The sequence below is a fragment of the Oncorhynchus clarkii genome, chromosome 31 (assembly GCF_045791955.1).
Source record: "Oncorhynchus clarkii lewisi isolate Uvic-CL-2024 chromosome 31, UVic_Ocla_1.0, whole genome shotgun sequence".
NCBI lineage: Eukaryota > Metazoa > Chordata > Actinopteri > Salmoniformes > Salmonidae > Oncorhynchus > Oncorhynchus clarkii.
In genome coordinates this window covers 26,872,442-26,894,671 of record NC_092177.1, presented here as the reverse complement: position 1 = coordinate 26,894,671, position 22,230 = coordinate 26,872,442, and the positions used below count along the sequence as shown (strand labels likewise).

General features: G+C 47.2%; 1 protein-coding gene across 1 annotated transcript; it reads left to right on the top strand.

Moving 5' to 3' along the window:
* Positions 1 to 7,493: 7,493 nt before the first annotated feature.
* LOC139390882 (protocadherin-10-like) lies at positions 7,494 to 13,447 on the top strand. The gene is made up of 3 exons (XM_071138276.1): positions 7,494 to 10,230; positions 13,121 to 13,179; positions 13,324 to 13,447. Exons 1-3 carry the CDS (start codon positions 7,699 to 7,701, stop codon positions 13,445 to 13,447), a joined length of 2,715 nt encoding a protein of 904 aa, XP_070994377.1. The 5' UTR covers positions 7,494 to 7,698.
* The last annotated feature ends 8,783 nt before the right edge of the window (positions 13,448 to 22,230 follow it).

Genomic DNA, 22,230 nt, shown 5'->3' with positions numbered 1-22,230 from the left:
AATGATGTATATGTTGGAAGTGATGTTTATACTGTCATATGCCTAAGTGATTTGGGCACTTGCTTAACAGCACATGGATTTAAACACGTTGGTTATTTGACCTCAATAAATGTATATATAGTAATTAATTCATGTCTACTCTAACTGATTGTACTATGCACATCAAGACTATATATAGATATTTGTCTTTTTCTGAATGTTCCCTGTGATGGTTCAAACCCACAGGCCTGCCTGGAGTTTTTCAATTGAAATTCAATTTTGTTCACAAAAGTTAGCCTATGACGTTATATCAAGATAATTACATAAGCTAATGATCTAAGGAACAATGCTTAAACCATATAGATGAATGACGAATTTGACAAACCTTTATAGCACTGTGATAACTATAGCCTAAGACTCTTCAACACCTTGGCCTACTCTGTTTAGTATGACTTGAATGAATAATGAAATGGAATGGAGTCTCAAGTCTGAAATTCTTGTTTTCATTGTCAAGTTTGGTTGCCTTAGTTTCTGCTTCTTCCTCATGGCCTAAGTACAGCACTAGATTGTTTTTGCAGTCTTTATGAATGTACGCTGTTTAACCGGTAGATGGCGCAGAGGATCATCATGACGTAGGCTCTATCTCATACAAAACTCCTTCTGCAGCCCGAGATTCTCGACGCTGGTTTAGCTCAGTGGTTACTTCAATCGAAAATCCTGTTTCATGGTCCGCGGGCCAGAAGTACGAACCACGGGCGCTGTCCTGCGTTTTTTTTTTTTTTTTTGATATCGAAACAGTCTCCAAAACAAATATGTTGATTCAATTTAAAGTAGACAATTACAATTCAGTTGATAGGTTACATTTTTTAATTTGTATTATTGACATTTAATGACAGCATAAAAAAATATAACATTTCACCTTTATTTAACCAGGTAGGCCAGTTGAGAACAAGTTCTCATTTACAACTGTGACCTGGCCAAGATAAAGCAAAGCAGTGCGACACAAACAACACAGAGTTACACATGGAATAAACAAACATACAGTCAATAACACAATAGAAAAATCTATATACAGTGTGTGCAGATTAGGGAGGTATGTTAATAACATTAACTGAACATTAACTGAATTGACAGCAATAGATGGTGGCCCCGTGGTATCTTTATTTTGTTAAATGTATTTATCTTTAAAGAAATCTAATCCATAGTCCCTATTAAATGTTTTTGCAGTCTTTATGAATGTACGCTGTTTAACCGGTAGATGGCGCAGAGAATCATCAGGCTCTATCTCATACAAAACTCCTTCTGCAGCCCGAGATTCTCGACGCTGGTTTAGCTCAGTGGTTACTTCAATGGAAGATCCTGTTTCACGGTCCGCGGGCCAGAAGTACGAACCACGGGCGCTGTCTAGCGTTTTTTTTTGTGATATCGAAACAGTGTCTCTAATTCAATTTAAAGTAGACTATTACAATTCAGTTGATAGGTTACATTTTTCATTTGTATTTTGGACATTTAATAACAACATATAATAATAATAATAATTGACCTTTATTGAACCAGGGAGGCTAGTTGAGAACAAGTTCTCATTTACAACTGCGACCTGGTCAAGATAAAGCAGTGCGACAAAAACACAGAGTTGCACATTGAATAAACAAAACATACAGTCAATAACAGAATAGAAAAAGTGAGTGACAGAACACTCACTGTGCACTGCTCCGTATTTTATGCTGGCTTGCCCCACCACCACAGAAAGCACTGAGCTAGGCTGAAACACCTGCGTTTTGGAGCTCCCTTACTCCAGAAATCAAAAAACGAGACCATGTTTGTATGCGACTTTATTAACTCAATTCTATATTTTTTTGACATTGTTTGAGAAATGATATGTAGATTAAAAAACATGAGCTGTCGCACACCCAGAACAATGTGTTTGTGTGGAGGTGCTGACTATGGCAAATAAACTATAAACTGTCAAAATAAAGAGAGTATTATGTATTGAGTTTTTCCTATGTAAATGATGTATATGTTGGAAGTGATGTTTATACTGTCATATGCCTAAGTGATTTGGGCACTTGCTTAACAGCACATGGATTTAAACACGTTGGTTATTTGACCTCAATAAATGTATATATAGTAATTAATTCATGTCTACTCTAACTGATTGTACTATGCACATCAAGACTATATATAGATATTTGTCTTTTTCTGAATGTTCCCTGTGATGGTTCAAACCCACAGGCCTGCCTGGAGTTTTTCAATTGAAATTCAATTTTGTTCACAAAAGTTAGCCTATGACGTTATATCAAGATAATTACATAAGCTAATGATCTAAGGAGCAATGCTTAAACCATATAGATGAATGACGAATTTGACAAACCTTTATAGCACTGTGATAACTGTAGCCTAAGACTTTTCAACACCTTGGCCTACTCTGTTTATTATGACTTGAATGGAGTCTCAAGTCTAAAATTCTTGTTTTCATTGTCAAGTTTGGTTGCCTTAGTTTCTGCTTCTTCCTCATGGCCTAAGTACAGCACTAGATTGTTTTTGCAGTCTTTATGAATGTACGCTGTTTAACCGGTAGATGGCGCAGAGGATCATCATGACGTAGGCTCTATGTCATACAAAACTCCTTCTGTAGCCCGAGATTCTCGACGCTGGTTTAGCTCAGTGGTTACTTCAATCGAAACTCGTGTTTCACGGTCCGCGGGCCTGAAGTACCGACCACGGGCGCTGTCCTGCGTTTTTTTTTTGATATCGAAACAATGTCTCCAAAACAAATATGTTGATTCAATTTAAAGTAGACAATTACAATTCAGTTGATAGGTTACATTTTTTAATTTGTATTATTGACATTTAATAACAGCATAAAAAAATATAACATTTCACCTTTATTTAACCAGGTAGGCCAGTTGAGAACAAGTTCTCATTTACAACTGTGACCTGGCCAAGATAAAGCAAAGCAGTGCGACACAAACAACACAGAGTTACACATGGAATAATCAAACATACAGTCAATAACACAATAGAAAAATCTATATAGAGTGTTTGCAGATTAGGGAGGTATGTTAATAACATTAACTGAACATTAACTGAATTGACAGCAATAGATGGTGGCCCCGTGGTATCTTTATTTTGTTAAATGTATTTATCTTTAAAGAAATCTAATCCATAGTTCCTATTAAATGTTTTTGCAGTCTTTATGAATGTACGCTGTTTAACCGGTAGATGGCGCAGTGGATCATCATGACGCAGGCTCTATCTCATACAAAACTCCTTCTGCAGCCCGAGATTCTCGACGCTGGTTTAGCTCAGTGGTTACTTCAATCGAAAATCCTGTTTCACGGTCCGCGGGCCAGAAGTACGAACCACGGGCGCTGTCCTGCGTTTTTTTTTGTGATATCGAAACAGTGTCTCCAAAACAAATATGTTAATTCAATTTAAAGTAGACAATTACAATTCAGTTTATAGGTTACATTTTCCATTTGTATTATGGACATTTAGTAATAACATTAAGCCAATAGCAGTAACTGAATTAACAGCAATAAATAGTGACCCTGTGGGGATCTTTATTTTGTTAAATGTATTTATCCTGGCCTGGGGCATAAAAAAAAACGATATTTCTGATTTAGGTCTACCAAATTATTTAAATCTTATAATCATATAGTTTTTTTTCCCAGTATAGTTTCTATCTCGTTCACTGGGAACCTGCAGTCCCCCATTGACCTATGGGTTAGGGAAGACTTACAATACATTGATTAACGTCGCCTAATTCATAACGGAGGTCTTACGCCATTTTGCAGGCTCCCCTCTCGGCGCTGGGTTACTACAGAGGTTACTTCAGCTGTGAAACGATCTAAAGGACCTCATGTGGGCCCACATACGAACCACCAAAAAATGAAAAAAATCTACTACAAATGAGAAATTGTTGTTATTGGTGAGGGTTCAGCATTACGATTGGGAGAACTTCCCCTTAGAGAGTTGTTACGTTGTACGTTGCCTTCACGCTGTACGTTGCCGTATTTTAAAAATACATATTTAAGCTTTGTTTTGAGGATATAGTTTATTATGAAATTGAAGTGTTTTTGTTGTTTCAATGTAAAGAAAACAAAGATTATGATTGTAGGCTACAGAATTGCAGTACTGTCTACTCTGACATTTCTCCTCAAACAATTATCCAGCAGATGGCGCTCTCGGATCACGAATAAAAACGCATGTCAGTAAGCCTGTACATTAACTGTGTTAGACTTTCCACATGGCTTAAGGTCAAGTCCATTTCAGTACAATTCAGAATTTAGGAAGTGAATGAGCCGCAGTTTAAGATTTTCAGTCTTTTTAGTTAATATTCTTATTAATTTGTAATGTTATGACAAATTATTTATAGCCTACTTTACTGACATTTGGCTAATTAAATAATAATGTACTCTACTTCTACAAACAAGAATCAAGTAATACGATATGATAGAGCAGGTCTGGACTATGATTTTCCGACAGTTGAACGTTGTGTGTTTCAAGCCTCCAGCAGATTGAGAGAGTCAAGATGGAACAACATGACTTGAGCAGAGGGAGGATGTCAACGGGGGAGAGGCTATATAGTAGACTATACATATTAACATGTTTTTTTCTCGTTCTAGAAATCTTTGCAAACAAATGATCTTCAGCTTCATGTAATGTTTATAACAAGTATAGTTGCTGTCACGGATTGTTGTTCATTGAACTCCAAGCCCACTCAGTGATGGCACATCTTGCCTCTTTGTCAACATAGATAAGAACGAACTGCGGTTCAGCCGGTTAACTCTCGGTTAACAGCCGGTTAACTCTCTCGGGACTGCCGCCAATCGTCTCTCCTGCCTCTCTCCTGGCTCTCTATCAGCTCTCCTCTCTCATTGTGTGTGTGTGTGTGTGTGTGTGTGTGTGTGTGTGTGTGTGTAGCAGTACTCGTCTTGCGTTGTGTACAATCAGTCATCGACACGGAACTCCAACATGTAGCACCAGTCATGTAGCTTTATTCTGATAGGAACGACACAAAATTGCACGTCATGCAATGCACGTCTCACCATCCAACTCTGCACTCACGCTTGCTGGTTTAGTGCTTACCAAAATAATACAATTACAATATACAATATAATATCTTTAACAATGTACCTGATAAGAACGACACAAAATTGCACGTCATGCAATGCACGTCTTACCATCCAACTCTGCACTCACGCACTGTACAAAATATATGAAACCCCCCCACCAGACACCGTGAGTTGCTAGCTAGTACTGGCGGGAATTCTCTACAACAAAATGCACAACAAATATTCTCCAAAAACCGCTGCATCTTATGTGTGATGTTCGAATAACATTTACAAACAATTTGATATAAATTGTACATTTAAATCATCACTTGAGAGTATAAAAATCACTTTTGATGTACAGTGCTTGGCAACCAACAATTTACCGCTGGTTTGGTGCTTGTTCACTGGGACGATTCTAACTGGAACATCCCCCCTCGTAAGCAAGCTACGCAAACCAGCCAATAAGATGCCATGTTGAGTAGGTGAAGGCAAGACAAACTCAAACCAAAAACCCATTGGCTTAACAATAATCACCAATATAACCCTGTTACGCGCGCGCGCGTGTGTGTGTGTGTGTGTGTGCGTGCGTGCGTGTGTGTGCGTGTGCGTGTACGTGAGATAGAGGGAGGGAACGGTAGAGACAGAGAAAGCAATTAAATGACCTCTGTGTGCTCGGACGGGTCACGGTTAAGGTGATTGTTGAGTGTGAGAGCAGATCAGAGAATGCCGTAGTGCTTTTGCCATCGGACAATGCAAGTGGGAGGAGAGGCGAGGGCGGATGAAACGATCTTAATGCGCCCTGTAATGCATGTTCATGTAACAGGCACCGAGGGACTGTCGGTGCATCCAACGGAGTGTTTTGGGATTATTTATCACAAAACATTTGTATTCTTCTGTTGGGGAACGGTTGATCCCGGATAGCTACACACTAATCCCCCACTCCGTTAATTAAAAAGACGAGGAAACCAATGGAACTGGTGTTTTTTCAGAAATGTAATCATTTCTGGAGAAGCTTAACCATCTGCTGGAGGTTAAGTCTGTGAGCAGATTGTGTTTTCTGGTTATTTAAACCCGTGGATTTCCCTTTTTTCTACTAGAAGAAGAGGCGGGTGGGTGGTCTCTGGGGATGAAGGGGGTCGTCGCTAAGAGAGGGTGTGGGGATTTTTTTTATTTGGTCTCGGTGGCTGTGTCGTCAGCTCAAGTGGAGATATTTGAGCTCGAGCCACGGGGTTTAATTGGAATGTGACTTGAGTCTGTCAAGAGAAGACGCCGAGCGAGCCGAGGGATTCCGTATGCCTAATGTGTGTGTGTTTTTGATGTCTGACTGACTGACCAGGATTAAATGGGAAAGATTAGATTTGACCAAACATGTGCCACTATCTAAGTGTCGCGGGCTTTCCTCTTTGTCTTTTCAGAGCCAAAACTGCCATCTCCATAATATTCTAAAGTTATTCCATCATATATGGAATATATATATTCAAATTACCTTGGCTAAGACTGTGCCTCTTGTCTGTACAAATAACCCCCTGTCTTTTGCCACGGTTTTATGTTATCTCCGTAAAATGATCGCAAGTATCCCTGTAAATAATCATGTAAAATGTGACTATGATATAATCCCAACAGTAATACCTACCTGTGATTAAACGGTGTGAATATGGTTTACTGAAGTCGTTTTTATGTTGACACGTGTTCAGGTCTGCCGATACAGATACATCGTTGTAATGCGTGTTTGTTTTTACCAGTGCCTCTTTTTTTTGCCTTCATTATTTTTAGCTGGAAAATAGATGCTCACAAACAATCATTAAAATGGAATAACCCATTAAGGATTCTTTTTGTAAACCCCAAATACTCTATGATGATAAATCCATGGGGTCATTTTGGTCATTAATTTTCAAAGAAACATTTGCAATCCCATGCAATCCCATGTAGACCTACAGTGGCCAATAGAGCTATATGATACAAGAAGAGCCTTTGTAGCTGTTGTTATAGTTGTATTCTCAACACTGTGTTTTTATAAATTGTTTTATTTGAAAGGCCTGAAGGACCATGTGCCGGACGAGACCTTTGAAATCTGCGTGAAATAACTAGAAAACGACACCCTCGATGGAAAGTGATTTACCCCTAATCCAAATCTGCCCCTGATGTCTCGAATGAAAGTGACGCTGTTCGCGTCTCTAATCGCTCCGAGGAGCCGCGCCAGATAAAGGGTTAACCGTGCTACTGTAATTAGTCGCTGCTCTCATGTCGTCGTCCTCCAATATAGTGCTGGGCGTAGCCACGGACCCTTACCTCTCCTAACACACACACACGCACGCACACACACCTCCCCATCGGCTTCTCGGAATATCTAATACACTGGGAAATCATAGTGCGAGCCTCCCCCGCTCACACACTGCTACTGCGCGCGTGGAGCAGAGACGCTTTACTCACATCATCCAAGTTTACGTTCCCGTTTTATATTATTCTAAAATGCAATAATTTGATGAAAGTATATTGTACTTGCGCAATGGAGTAATCTGATAGGAAGTTTGGCCTTTTTATTTGTTTCTACAACAACTGGAAACAAATCGACAAATCATTTTATAAAGTGCATAATGTCAGTGACGGGTAAACTCATTCTGTGCTGTTTTCACTCTTGACGATTTTCTGGTGCGCGTTTGAGATGGCGCACAGGCTCGTGAGCACCCGGTGGACACCGTTAACCGGGCTGGTGGGGTGCCTGCTGGTGTGCAATTGTGTGGTGGACCTGGTTCTCGCACAGATTCGGTACTCTATCCCCGAGGAGTTGGAGCACGGAGCTTTTGTCGGTAATATCGCCGAGGACCTGGGCTTGGATGTAGCCAAGCTATCCTCTCGTCGGTTTCGGATTGTATCCGGGGCCAAAAAACAATACTTAGAAGTGAATCTGGAAAACGGTATTTTGTTCGTTAACGAGAAGATTGACCGCGAGGAACTGTGTGAACGGAGTCCGACCTGCTTCTTGCACTTGCAAGTGGTGATCGAGAATCCGTTAGAACTGTACCGAGTGGAGGTGGAGATTTTGGATGTGAATGACAACTCTCCCAATTTCCCATGGAGCGAGTTTAATCTGGAGATTACAGAGTCGGCGGCGCCCGGGTCTCGGTTCCCGTTGGAAAGTGCGCAGGACCAGGACGTGGGCACCAACTCGCTCCGCTCCTACCAGCTGAGCTCCAACGAACACTTTGTGCTGAACATCCAGACGCGTAATGATGGGAGCAAGTTTGCCGAGCTAGTTCTGGAGACCCCACTGGACCGGGAGCAGCAGAAGACGCAAGAGATGGTGCTCACATCCGTGGACGGGGGGTCGCCTGAGCGCTCGGGTACAGCTCTCATCACCATCACGGTGCTGGATGCCAACGATAACGTGCCCGTTTTCGACCAGTCTGTTTACCGGGCGAGCCTGGTAGAAAACGCACCGAGAGGGACATTAGTGCTGAAGCTAAATGCTACTGATTTGGACGAGGGTGCGAACGGGGAGGTGTCCTATGCATTCAGTGGGCACGCACCACTCAAAGTGCGCGAGCTGTTCAGCGTAGACCACTACACAGGTGAGATCCGAGTGAAGGGGATTGTGGACTATGAGAAAGCGAGTGTGTATGAGCTGTATGTGCAGGCTAAAGACAGGGGTCCCTCCGCAGTGGCCGTGCACAGTAAGGTACTGGTGGATATCTTAGATGTGAATGACAACGCGCCGGAAGTCATCCTCACCTCCGTGTCCACGCCTGTCCAGGAGGATTCGCCACCGGGAACGGTGATAGCCGTTATAAGCGTCATGGACCGGGACTCGGGAGAGAACGGGAATGTGCACTGCCAGATCTCCAGCAACGTCCCCTTCCAGCTCCACTCCTCCTTTAAGAACTACTACACTCTGATGACTAGCGAGTTTCTCGATAGAGAAGCTTTCTCCGAGTACAACATCACCCTCACGGCCCGGGACCTGGGCTCCCCGTCGCTCTCCACGAGGAAAACCATCCTCGTCCAAGTGTCTGACATTAATGACAACCCCCCGCGCTTCGCCCAGCCATCATACACAGTTTATGTGACTGAGAATAACGCCCCGGGCGCATCCATTTGCTCAGTCACTGCTTTCGACCCCGATTCTAATCAGAACGCCTATCTGTCCTACTCGATTCTAGAGGGTCAGATCCATGGCATGCCCGTGTCCACTTACGTCTCCATCAACTCGGACAACGGAAACATCTACGCGCTGCGCTCCTTTGACTACGAGCAGCTAAGGAACTTTCAGATACAGGTGCAGGCGCAGGACGCCGGTTTCCCCCCACTCAGCAGCAATGTCACAGTAAATGTGTTTGTATTGGACCAGAACGACAACTCTCCGGTCATCGTGTCCCCCTTACCCAAGAACGGGACTGTAGCGACAGAGGTGGTCCCGAGGTCAATGGATGCGGGGTACCTAGTCATCAAGATCACTGCGCTAGATGCGGACGCAGGACAGAACTCCCGCATCTCCTACCAGGTGCTCCAGGCTACGGACCCGGGGCTGTTTAGTGTCGCCCTCTACACAGGAGAAATCAGAACAATTCGCCGGATCGTGGATAAGGACGCTACTAGGCAGAGACTCGTCATCCTGGTCAAGGACAACGGCCAGCCGCCTCTCTCCGCCACCGTCTCCATCCTCCTCTCTGTGGTCGAGAACGTGCCCGAGTCCCTGTCTGATTTCGGCGACCTCACTCTGAGCCCGCAGCCCCCCTCCAACCTCGCCCTCTACTTGATCGTGTCACTGAGCACCATCTCGCTAATCTTCCTGGTGGCTATTATTGTGCTGGCTGCGGTCAAATGTTACAAGGACAAAGACACACTCAGCGGGTACAGCCTCCCTCCCTTCGCCTGCTGCTGCTGCGGGGGCTTCCAGCCAGAGCCACCCCCCGAGGTATTCAAAAAATCTAACCTGAACCTGCAAATCTCCACCGGGGCTAAAGTGCCTACCAACTGCATGGAGGTAAATGGCAACGGTACTCTGTCCCAAGCCTACTGCTATAAAGTGTGTCTGACCCCCGAGTCAGCTAAGAGTGACTTTATGTTCCTGAAGCCGTGCAGCCCCAGCAGGACCTCGAGGAACAACGAGACCAAGGGGGCAGACAACTTTGCTTGGAGCGCGCACAACCGGAGCGCATCCGCGAATAACAATTCCGGAGCCACCACTCCGAATGAGGTAGAGTGAGAGTGAATGTGTTAGCACATTTATATAAATCATTTATCCCCTTCACTTATACTTTCACGCATACTGTGTGGTAATGCCCATTTTTGTTTAAAACATAATCAAGTACTTCACATTATATCTAATCAAGTTGAAATCATACATGCGGCAATGTGACTTTATCTGAGTTGAACGACACAATATTCAGACGTCAATATTCATCAGGCTGAGTAAAATTCTCTACTAATGCAACCTACACATTTTTATATTCCATGCCTGTTAGTGTTTATACCTTAGTTATAGACCTACAGTACTGACGTGATAAAATATTTTGTTTTTATAATAAGAGAGTGGATATTCTATTCACAGAGGCTATGAAAGGAATATGAATGAGCTAGTTGTGGAGCGTATGTCTCTCTCGTCGCGCACAGAACAGAACCGTCTGCCAGAAATATCCGTTTCACAGAGCAACGGAGATTAATCAACCTCAGTCCTGTTTGTTTCGATGCTTATACATCGATCCCTAATCAATTTTTGTTTATAAGCTATTTGAGCTGTCTATGATCATGATTTGTCCATTGTTATTTTGAAAACATTTTCCGAGTAATATAGTAAATGACAAATCCCATAACGTTTGTATGATTGTGTATTGGTGTGGTAGCATACAATCAATGTCATTGCATGTTTTGTCTCCTGCTATGTGATACGACGAGAAAGACATCGCCCATACTTTTCCTTCGCAAACCACCAGTTGGAATTGATTTCTAGTAGTGTCTGCGAATAGAGTTTTTACCATAAGCACAAGGTTAAGGGCTGACAGACAAGGTGAATGATATCCCATCTCGGAAATAGAACTCCACTTTTCTGGGCTAAAGTATGCTGTCAACGACCGTTCTGGAGAATCGTCCACCTCTCATTTGTTTGGACAGATCACCTCACTAACTATGCCTCAAGGGCACAGACACGGTCGAGCCGTTATACTGCACACAACGCGGTGCATACGAAAGGGGGTCGCGTCCATTATTGATGAAAAATGGCAAAGGGCTGGTTTCTGGGGTAGTGGGGAGGAGAAGGGGTAGGGGGGATGAGGGGGGGCCATGGCCCTGGCTGGGACGTGGCGCGCCTGTAGATTGCCCCGGCGAGGAGAGAGATGTGGATCGGTGTTTTGTCCTGAGCGAAGGAAGGGTGGGTGGGACCGAGGGAGGGACGGAGAGAGAGAGAGAGAGGCCTGCTGTTGTCGGAGTCACTAGATTGGACCGGCAAACCGTGAATGTGATGTGTGCGTATTGCCCAGTGTACATCTCTATAATCTGGCACAATGTATGCAGACAGTGACGGATAAAGGGACCCTTTTCTTCCTAGAATATCCCATCTCCGTATAGACTGAAGACTAAACATGTCAGTCCCATTCATAGCAGGAACACCTCTGGCCATATAAAGAGCTTGATTCGAGGTCATGCTGATTGTTCTGCTCGTAGCTATGTCCCTCCAGGGGCTTGGTGTCCTTGATGACGTTAATTGGTTCCCTTAAATCACCCCTGAGTTCGCCGAGAGTCACTCTTCCATATGAGTCAAATTGGATGGGTGCACAGCATGCCGCGGATCTGCGGATGACACGATACCAGCTCACAGACGTACCAACTAAACAGTGGGATAGTTATATAGCCTATTGACAACCATATCCATGTTGTATGTTGACCTACATGTCGGCATAGTGTAATCTCAGCAGGGTGATACAAAATACATACATTGAAAGTGAACGAGGAGACAGATTAGGCCTCTCCTACTCACAGGTCAACTGTTCTGTGAAACAGACTGATCAGCTGAGATGACCTAGATAAGTGCGTAAAGCTGGACGGCACAACTTTTCTCGCCTCTCAGCAATACATAATTCAAAGCTGATCTTCTCGGAGAATCAGGGCAATATTCATGTGAAAAATTATACATAAAACACAAAAAACAATTACGTGTATAATTGTATTAATTTCCTGAGAATTTCCTGAGTCCCACGGTTTCCTTTGAATATTAAAATGGTGTTTTCGTTTCATCCCGGTTGGGTTCTAATTGTTTTTTGTGCAGAGCTGGCGCGGAATGTATTTTCAATACCGATTCTAATAATAGTGAATTAATAGAGCATGGAATCCGCACTATGAGACTTATTCCCGGAATACATATCACTCCGGAGTGCCCGTCCCCTCCCCCGCTGTGTTGTGCTGCAGTGGATGAAAGCGAAATAAATGACAGGCGAGTCACTGCTCAAGGCACGGCGCACATCCTCGCTGCCTTCTGAAAAAAGGCCACAGGGAGGCAGTCAAGCTCCAAGGAAAAAATATAATTTCCCGAATTCATTTAGACAACCGTTCCTTAAATGTCCAATTCAGCATTCAATTTCAATATCACGTAATTTCTGGGTTACAATTAAGTACCTTACTCTGATTGTTTAAATTAAAATGGTCAAAAGGAGACAAAAATAGCTTTTTTAGCAAAGATACATTTCTTAAGCAATAATTTAGCTAGGACTCTGGGAGTGGTCTGAGTGGGAAACTAAAAACTAGATGTTATCAGCAGAGAGGTTTGGAACTCTCTTATTGGTCTATTAACTAATTTATCACATGGTGATGTCACCTGGCAGACCAAAAACCATCCCACCACAAACAGCTCTTACACTAAAAGGACATTATCATAATTTTAACAATTTCACAGTATTATTCCAACCTCATAGTGTGGAAATATATATAAAACACAGGAACATCACGTTTCTGACTGCACTGGTCCTTTAAAGTGACATGAATATAATGTAGAATATGCAAATGAATAGAACTCCCTATTTGTGTCAAAGCTCATCTCTTTAACAAGGTTTTTAGACATGTGGTTTTAAGAGCTTATTTTCTCTCTTAATCTATAGCTCAAGCAACCAATCACCGACTGGACCCTCCCAAAGAACCAGAAGTCCTCTCTGAAAAGGTAACAGTCACCTTTGACATGTACACTTCCAACTACCTCAGCATACCCGTCTTTGAGACAGAATGTTATTAATGAATGACTTGTGTGTGGTCATGCCAGAACATATTATGTGATTCTTCATGGATGGATCTATATCCTCCGCAGCTATAACTCTATCAACATGGACGGCACTCTGATGAGGAAGGCCATGCATGCAGACCCAGAGAACTACATGACACCCATGACGGGCCAGTACTGGACCTGGGGCACCCACATGAGGGGCACGTGAGGGCCTGGGCTTGAAACACACACACACACACACACACACACACACACACACACACACACACACACACACACACACACACACACACACACACACACACACACACACACACACACACACACACACACACACACACACACACACACACACACACACACACACACACACACACAGAGCTAATGCCTCTCCCTGGATAATAGCAAACAGACAATGAGCAGCTATGTTATGAGCACCCTGATGAAGACAGCTTGTCTGTCGAAACGTTGGACAGAAATATTTTAGCATCTGAGCTCCTAGAGTGTGCGACTCTCCTTTATTAAAAAAAAAATGTTATGACTACATAAGCACTACTTCCACAGCGTTTACATGTGTGTCTGTACTATCCTTGATTTCAGTCATACAGTATATTAATCAACGTTATGTTTCTTTTTCCATAGACTACAAGATGTCTCCTCCTGCCACTGGCCCTCCTCCTCGCTGCTGCACCCCTCGGTGCACCCCTCCACCCCAGCAACAGCCCCAACCCCAGCAGCCTCAGCAACCTCCACTTCCCCCTCATCCCCATCCTCACCCCCATCCTCACCCTCACCCCCAGCCACCTCCAGACTACCAACACAACGTGTACATCCCTGGCACGCCGTCGGCTCTGTGCACCCTGAGGCCAGCAGCCACCCACCACCGCAGCGAGCTGGATGTCCACAACTCCTTCTCCACCTTCGGCAAGAAGAGGCGCTTCATCCACAACTACGAGCCCCGGACAGAAGCAGCAGCAGCCGTCATCAACAACGACCTGTATAACGATTAATAGTGGGCGGGACAGAGAGTTAAATGAAAGGGATTCATTCATGACTGAATTCATTCAACATGTGTACAAACGGAGGAATGAATAAATCAACGTTCGACCTCCATGCTAATGGAAAGAGGGAGATGGATGGATGAATCCAAGAAGAGTGATCATTAAACCGTTTAAGATCTGCCACTGTTGGCCATTGTTATTTTGTATACATTACTGTCACATGTTTTCCACAGTCTGTTTTTCAATTGATAACATGTTTTATTGTTATTATTATTATTTATTGTTTTGACAATCAGCCTGGAGCAAAGAAAAATGATGAGAAATATCCAATTAGCCTAAGATCGGACAGCGCTTTGCACGTTGTTATAAATATCAATTATATTTTTGAATGTTTACAAAAACGAACACAAATAACCAGGTTGTGTTTATTCATCTAAAACGGTGTGAAATGTATGGTCCTGTTCAGCAGAACTTGTGAGAATATGTATGAATATACCTGTAGATATGCAAACTGCATTTCTGATGCAGGCGATCCCCAAATGCTTAAACAGTCATCTCCCCAACACATATATTGTATATACATTTCTGAGAATAAAGTATTTTTTCTCATAATACGCTCTTCTGGGATAAATTGATTGAGAAACCTTTTCAATGTCAATGAGCATCAGTCACACATCCACTTTAAAGTTGGGAAATTGTTTTAGGGTAAAAAAGTTGCAAGGCGCACTAACACCGGGGAAAGCTTTCTGTCACAGTCAGCTGTGGCAAGGAATAAACCTAGTAAAATGCCAGTACATGCCCACTGGAGTGCTTGCATTTCCATTTGGCCTCAGAGAATGGTTGAGGTTCCTTAATTGAACAAACATAATATAATTTTAATTAAAGACAGTGGGACTGGGCTGGGTGCTTAAATGCCACACCTGGACAAAATCTGCCAACAGTTCTTCAATCCTCTCTCCATGCACTTTTCCTTTTAAAATCCCGGGGAATGAGTTCCGAATGTCAACAGATGAGTATCGGCCGGATCCAGAAGAGTAATTAGGTCGGCAGGTGCCACAGACTGAAAATAATTATCTTAATAATGAGACGGTCTCCATGGAGACAAGACGCTTCTGGATCTGTAGTGTAAACCTTCTGTCCGGCTGGAGAGGAGGAGGAGAACCATAGGGACGGTATAGCAGGGCTAGAGAGGAGGAGGAGAACCATAGGGACGGTATAGCAGGGCTGGGAGGAGGAGAACCATAGGGACTTTATAGCAGGGCTGGAGAGGAGGAGGAGAACCATAGGGACAGTATAGCAGGGCTGGAGAGGAGGAGGAGAACCATAGGGACAGTATAGCAGGGCTGGAGAGGAGGAGGAGAACCATAGGGACAGTATAGCAGGGCTGGAGAGGAGGAGGAGAACCATAGGGACAGTATAGCAGGGCTGGGAGGAGGAGAACCATAGGGACGGTATAGCAGGGCTGGAGAGGAGGAGGAGAACCATAGGGACAGTATAGCAGGGCTGGAGAGGAGGAGGAGAACCATAGGGACGGTATAGCAGGGCTGGAGAGGAGGAGGAGAACCATAGGGACAGTATTGCAGGGCTGGAGAGGAGGAGGAGAACCATAGGGACGGTATAGCAGGGCTGGAGAGGAGGAGGAGAACCATAGGGACAGTATAGCAGGGATGGAGAGGAGGAGGAGAACCATAGGGACAGTATAGCAGGGCTGGAGAGGAGGAGGAGAACCATAGGGACGGTATAGCAGGGCTGGAGACTAGGAGGAGAACCATAGGGACATTATAGCAGGGCTGGAGAGGAGGAGGAGAACCATAGGGACAGTATAGCAGGGCTGGAGAGGAGGAGGAGAACCATAGGGACAGTATAGCAGGGCTGGAGAGGAGGAGGAGAACCATAGGGACAGTATAGCAGGGCTGGAGAGGAGGAGGAGAACCATAGGGACAGTATAGCAGGGCTGGAGAGGAGGAGGAGAACCATAGGGACAGTATAGCAGGGCTGGAGAGGAGGAGGAGAACCATAGGGACAGTTAGCAGGGCTGGGAGGAGGAGAACCATAGGGACGGTATAGCAGGGCTGGAGAGGAGGAGGAGAACCATAGGGACAGTATAGCAGGGCTGGAGAGGAGGAGGAGAACCATAGGGACGGTATAGCAGGGCTGGAGAGGAGGAGGAGAACCATAGGGACATTATAGCAGGGCTGGAGAGGAGGAGGAGAACCATAGGGACATTATAGCAGGGCTGGAGAGGAGGAGGAGAACCATAGGGACAGTATAGCAGGGCTGGAGAGGAGGAGGAGAACCATAGGGACAGTATAGCAGGGCTGGAGAGGAGGAGGAGAACCATAGGGACCTAATAGCAGGGCTGGAGAGGAGGAGGAGAACCATAGGGACAGTACAGCAGGGCTGGAGAGGAGGAGGAGAACCATAGGGACCTAATAGCAGGGCTGGAGAGGAGGAGGAGAACCATAGGGACAGTATAGCAGGGCTGGAGAGGAGGAGGAGAACCATAGGGACGGTATAGCAGGGCTGGAGAGGAGGAGGAGAACCATAGGGGCAATATTGCAGGGCTGGAGAGGAGGAGGAGAACCATAGGGACCGTATAGCAGGGCTGGAGAGGAGGAGGAGAACCATAGGGACAGTATAGCAGGGATGGAGAGGAGGAGGAGAACCATAGGGACAGTATAGCAGGGCTGGAGAGGAGGAGGAGAACCATAGGGACGGTATAGCAGGGCTGGAGACTAGGAGGAGAACCATAGGGACATTATAGCAGGGCTGGAGAGGAGGAGGAGAACCATAGGGACAGTATAGCAGGGCTGGAGAGGAGGAGGAGAACCATAGGGACAGTATAGCAGGGCTGGAGAGGAGGAGGAGAACCATAGGGACAGTATAGCAGGGCTGGAGAGGAGGAGGAGAACCATAGGGACAGTATAGCAGGGCTGGAGAGGAGGAGGAGAACCATAGGGACAGTATAGCAGGGCTGGAGAGGAGGAGGAGAACCATAGGGACAGTTAGCAGGGCTGGGAGGAGGAGAACCATAGGGACGGTATAGCAGGGCTGGAGAGGAGGAGGAGAACCATAGGGACAGTATAGCAGGGCTGGAGAGGAGGAGGAGAACCATAGGGACGGTATAGCAGGGCTGGAGAGGAGGAGGAGAACCATAGGGACATTATAGCAGGGTTGGAGAGGAGGAGGAGAACCATAGGGACATTATAGCAGGGCTGGAGAGGAGGAGGAGAACGATAGGGACAGTATAGCAGGGCTGGAGAGGAGGAGGAGAACCATAGGGACAGTATAGCAGGGCTGGAGAGGAGGAGGAGAACCATAGGGACCTAATAGCAGGGCTGGAGAGGAGGAGGAGAACCATAGGGACAGTACAGCAGGGCTGGAGAGGAGGAGGAGAACCATAGGGACCTAATAGCAGGGCTGGAGAGGAGGAGGAGAACCATAGGGACAGTATCGCAGGGCTGGAGAGGAGGAGGAGAACCATAGGGACGGTATAGCAGGGCTGGAGAGGAGGATGAGAACCATAGGGACAGTATAGCAGGGCTGGAGAGGAGGAGGAGAACCATAGGGACAGTATAGCCGGGCTGGAGAGGAGGAGGAGAACCATAGGGACAGTATAGCAGGGCTGGAGAGGAGGAGGAGAACCATAGGGACGGTATAGCAGGGCTGGAGAGGAGGAGGAGAACCATAGGGACAGTATAGCAGGGCTGGAGAGGAGGAGGAGAACCATAGGGACGGTATAGCAGGGCTGGAGAGGAGGAGGAGAACCATAGGGACAGTATAGCAGGGCTGGAGAGGAGGAGGAGAACCATAGGGACAGTATAGCAGGGCTGGAGAGGAGGAGGAGAACCATAGGGACAGTATAGCATGGCTGGAGAGGAGGAGGAGAACCATAGGGACAGTATAGCAGGGATGGAGAGGAGGAGGAGAACCATAGGGACAGTATAGCAGGGCTGGAGAGGAGGAGGAGAACCATAGGGACAGTATAGCAGGGCTGGAGAGGAGGAGAACTACAGGGACGGTATAGCAGGGCTGGAGAGGAGGAGGAGAACCACAGGGACGGTATAGCAGGGCTGGAGAGGAGGAGGAGAACCATAGGGACGGTGTAGCAGGGCTGGAGAGGAGGAGGAGAACCATAGGGATGGTATAGCAGGGCTGGAGAGGAGGAGGAGAACCATAGGGACAGTATAGCAGGGCTGGGAGGAGGAGAACCATAGGGACGGTATAGCAGGGCTGGAGAGGAGGAGGAGAACCATAGGGACAGTATAGCAGGGCTGGAGAGGAGGAGGAGAACCATAGGGACGGTATAGCAGGGCTGGAGAGGAGGAGGAGAACCATAGGGACATTATAGCAGGGCTGGAGAGGAGGAGGAGAACCATAGGGACAGTATAGCAGGGCTGGAGAGGAGGAGGAGAACCATAGGGACAGTATAGCACGGCTGGAGAGGAGGAGGAGAACCATAGGGACAGTATAGCAGGGCTGGAGAGGAGGAGGAGAACCATAGGGACAGTATAGCAGGGCTGGAGAGGAGGAGGAGAACCATAGGGACCAAATAGCAGGGCTGGAGAGGAGGAGGAGAAACATAGGGACAGTACAGCAAGGCTGGAGAGGAGGAGGAGAACCATAGGGACCTAATAGCAGGGCTGGAGAGGAGGAGGAGAACCATAGGGACAGTATAGCAGGGCTGGAGAGGAGGAGGAGAACCATAGGGACGGTATAGCAGTGCTGGAGAGGAGGATGAGAACCATAGGGACAGTATAGCAGGGCTGGAGAGGAGGAGGAGAACCACAGGGACAGTATAGCCGGGCTGGAGAGGAGGAGGAGAACCATAGGGACAGTATAGCAGGGCTGGAGAGGAGGAGGAGAACCATAGGGACGGTATAGCAGGGCTGGAGAGGAGGAGGAGAACCATAGGGACAGTATAGCAGGGCTGGAGAGGAGGAGGAGAACCATAGGGACAGTATAGCAGGGCTGGAGAGGAGGAGGAGAACCATAGGGACAGTATAGCAGGGCTGGAGAGGAGGAGGATAACCATAGGGACAGTATAGCAGGGCTGGAGAGGAGGAGGAGAACCATAGGGACAGTATAGCAGGGCTGGAGGAGGAGAACCATAGGGACAATATAGCAGGGCTGGAGAGGAGGAGGAGAACCATAGGGACAGTATAGCAGGGCTGGAGAGGAGGAGGAGAACCATAGGGACGGTATAGCAGGGCTGGAGAGGAGGAGGAGAACCATAGGGACAGTATAGCAGGGCTGGAGAGGAGGAGGAGAACCATAGGGACAGTATAGCAGGGCTGGAGAGGAGGAGGAGAACCATAGGGACCTAATAGCAGGGCTGGAGAGGAGGAGGAGAACCATAGGGACAGTATAGCAGGGCTGGAGAGGAGGAGGAGAACCATAGGGACAGTATAGCAGGGCTGGAGAGGAGGATGAGAACCATAGGGACAGTATAGCAGGGCTGGAGAGGAGGAGGAGAACCACAGGGACAGTATAGCCGGGCTGGAGAGGAGGAGGAGAACCATAGGGACAGTATAGCAGGGCTGGAGAGGAGGAGGAGAACCATAGGGACGGTATAGCAGGGCTGGAGAGGAGGAGGAGAACCATAGGGACAGTATAGCAGGGCTGGAGAGGAGGAGGAGAACCATAGGGACGGTATAGCAGGGCTGGAGAGGAGGAGGAGAACCATAGGGACAGTATAGCAGGGCTGGAGAGGAGGAGGAGAACCATAGGGACGGTATAGCAGGGCTGGAGAGGAGGAGGAGAACCATAGGGACAGTATAGAAGGGCTGGAGAGGAGGAGGAGAACCATAGGGACAGAATAGCAGGGCTGGAGAGGAGGAGGAGAACCATAGGGACAGTATAGCAGGGCTGGAGAGGAGGAGGAGAACCATAGGGACGGTATAGCAGGGATGGAGACTGGGAGGAGAACCATAGGGACATTATAGCAGGGCTGGAGAAGAGGAGGAGAACCATAGGGACAGTATAGCAGGGCTGGAGAGGAGGAGGAGAACCATAGGGACAGTATAGCAGGGCTGGAGATGAGGAGGAGAACCTTAGGGACAGTATAGCAGGGCTGGAGAGGAGGAGGAGAACCATAGGGACAGTTTAGCAGGGCTGGAGAGGAGGAGGATAACCATAGGGACAGTATAGCAGGGCTGGAGAGGAGGAGGAGAACCATAGGGACAGTATAGCAGGGCTGGATAGGAGGAGAACTACAGGGACGATATAGCAGGGCTGGAGAGGAGGAGAACCATAGGGACGGTATAGCAGGGCTGGAGAGGAGGAGGAGAACCATCGGGATGGTGTAGCAGGGCTGGAGAGGAGGAGGAGAACCATAGGGACGGTATAGCAGGGCTGGAGAGGAGGAGGAGAACCATAGGGACAGTATAGCAGGGCTGGGAGGAGGAGAACCATAGGGACGGTATAGCAGGGCTGGAGAGGAGGAGGAGAACCATAGGGACAGTATAGCAGGGCTGGAGAGGAGGAGGAGAACCATAGGGACAGTATAGCAGGGCTGGAGAGGAGGAGGAGAACCATAGGGACAGTATAGCAGGGCTGGAGAGGAGGAGGAGAACCATAGGGACAGTATAGCAGGGCTGGAGAGGAGGAGGAGAACCATAGGGACAGTATAGCAGGGCTGGAGAGGAGGAGGAGAACCATAGGGACAGTATAGCAGGGCTGGAGAGGAGGAGGAGAACCATAGGGACAGTATAGCAGGGCTGGAGAGGAGGAGGAGAACCATAGGGACGGTATAGCAGGGCTGGAGAGGAGGAGGAGAACCATAGGGACAGTATAGCAGGGCTGGAGAGGAGGAGGAGAACCATAGGGACAGTATAGCAGGGCTGGAGAGGAGGAGGAGAACTATAGGGACAGTATAGCACGGCTGGAGAGGAGGAGGAGAACCATAGGGACAGTATAGCAGGGCTGGAGAGGAGGAGGAGAACCATAGGGACAGTATAGCAGGGCTGGAGAGGAGGAGGAGAACCATAGGGACCAAATAGCAGGGCTGGAGAGGAGGAGGAGAACCATAGAGACAGTACAGCAGGGCTGGAGAGGAGGAGGAGAACCATAGGGACCTAATTGCAGGGCTGGAGAGGAGGAGGAGAACCATAGGGACGGTGTAGCAGGGCTGGAGAGGAGGAGGAGAACCACAGGGACAGTATAGCCGGGCTGGAGAGGAGGAGGAGAACCATAGGGACAGTATAGCAGGGCTGGAGAGGAGGAGGAGAACCATAGGGACGGTATAGCAGGGCTGGAGAGGATGAGGAGAACCATAGGGACAGTATAGCAGGGCTGGAGAGGAGGAGGAGAACCATAGGGACGGTATAGCAGGGCTGGAGAGGAGGAGGAGAACCATAGGGACAGTATAGCAGGGCTGGAGAGGAGGAGGAGAACCATAGGGACGGTATAGCAGGGCTGGAGAGGAGGAGGAGAACCATATGGACAGTATAGCAGGGCTGGAGAGGAGGAGGAGAACCATAGGGACAGAATAGCAGGGCTGGAGATGAGGAGGAGAACCATAGGGACAGTATAGCAGGGCTGGAGAGGAGGAGGAGAACCATAGGGACAGTATAGCAGGGCTGGAGACTAGGAGGAGAACCATAGGGACATTATAGCAGGGCTGGAGAGGAGGAGGAGAACCATAGGGGCAGTATAGCAGGGCTGGAGAGGAGGAGAACCATAGGGACAGTATAGCAGGGCTGGAGAGGAGGAGGAGAACCATAGGGACAGTATAGCAGGGCTGGAGAGGAGGAGGATAACCATAGGGACAGTATAGCAGGGCTGGAGAGGAGGAGGAGAATCATAGGGACAGTATAGCAGGGCTGGATAGGAGGAGAACTACAGGGACGATATAGCAGGGCTGGAGAGGAGGAGAACCATAGGGACGGTATAGCAGGGCTGGAGAGGAGGAGGAGAACCATCGGGATGGTGTAGCAGGGCTGGAGAGGAGGAGGAGAACCATAGGGACGGTATAGCAGGGCTGGAGAGG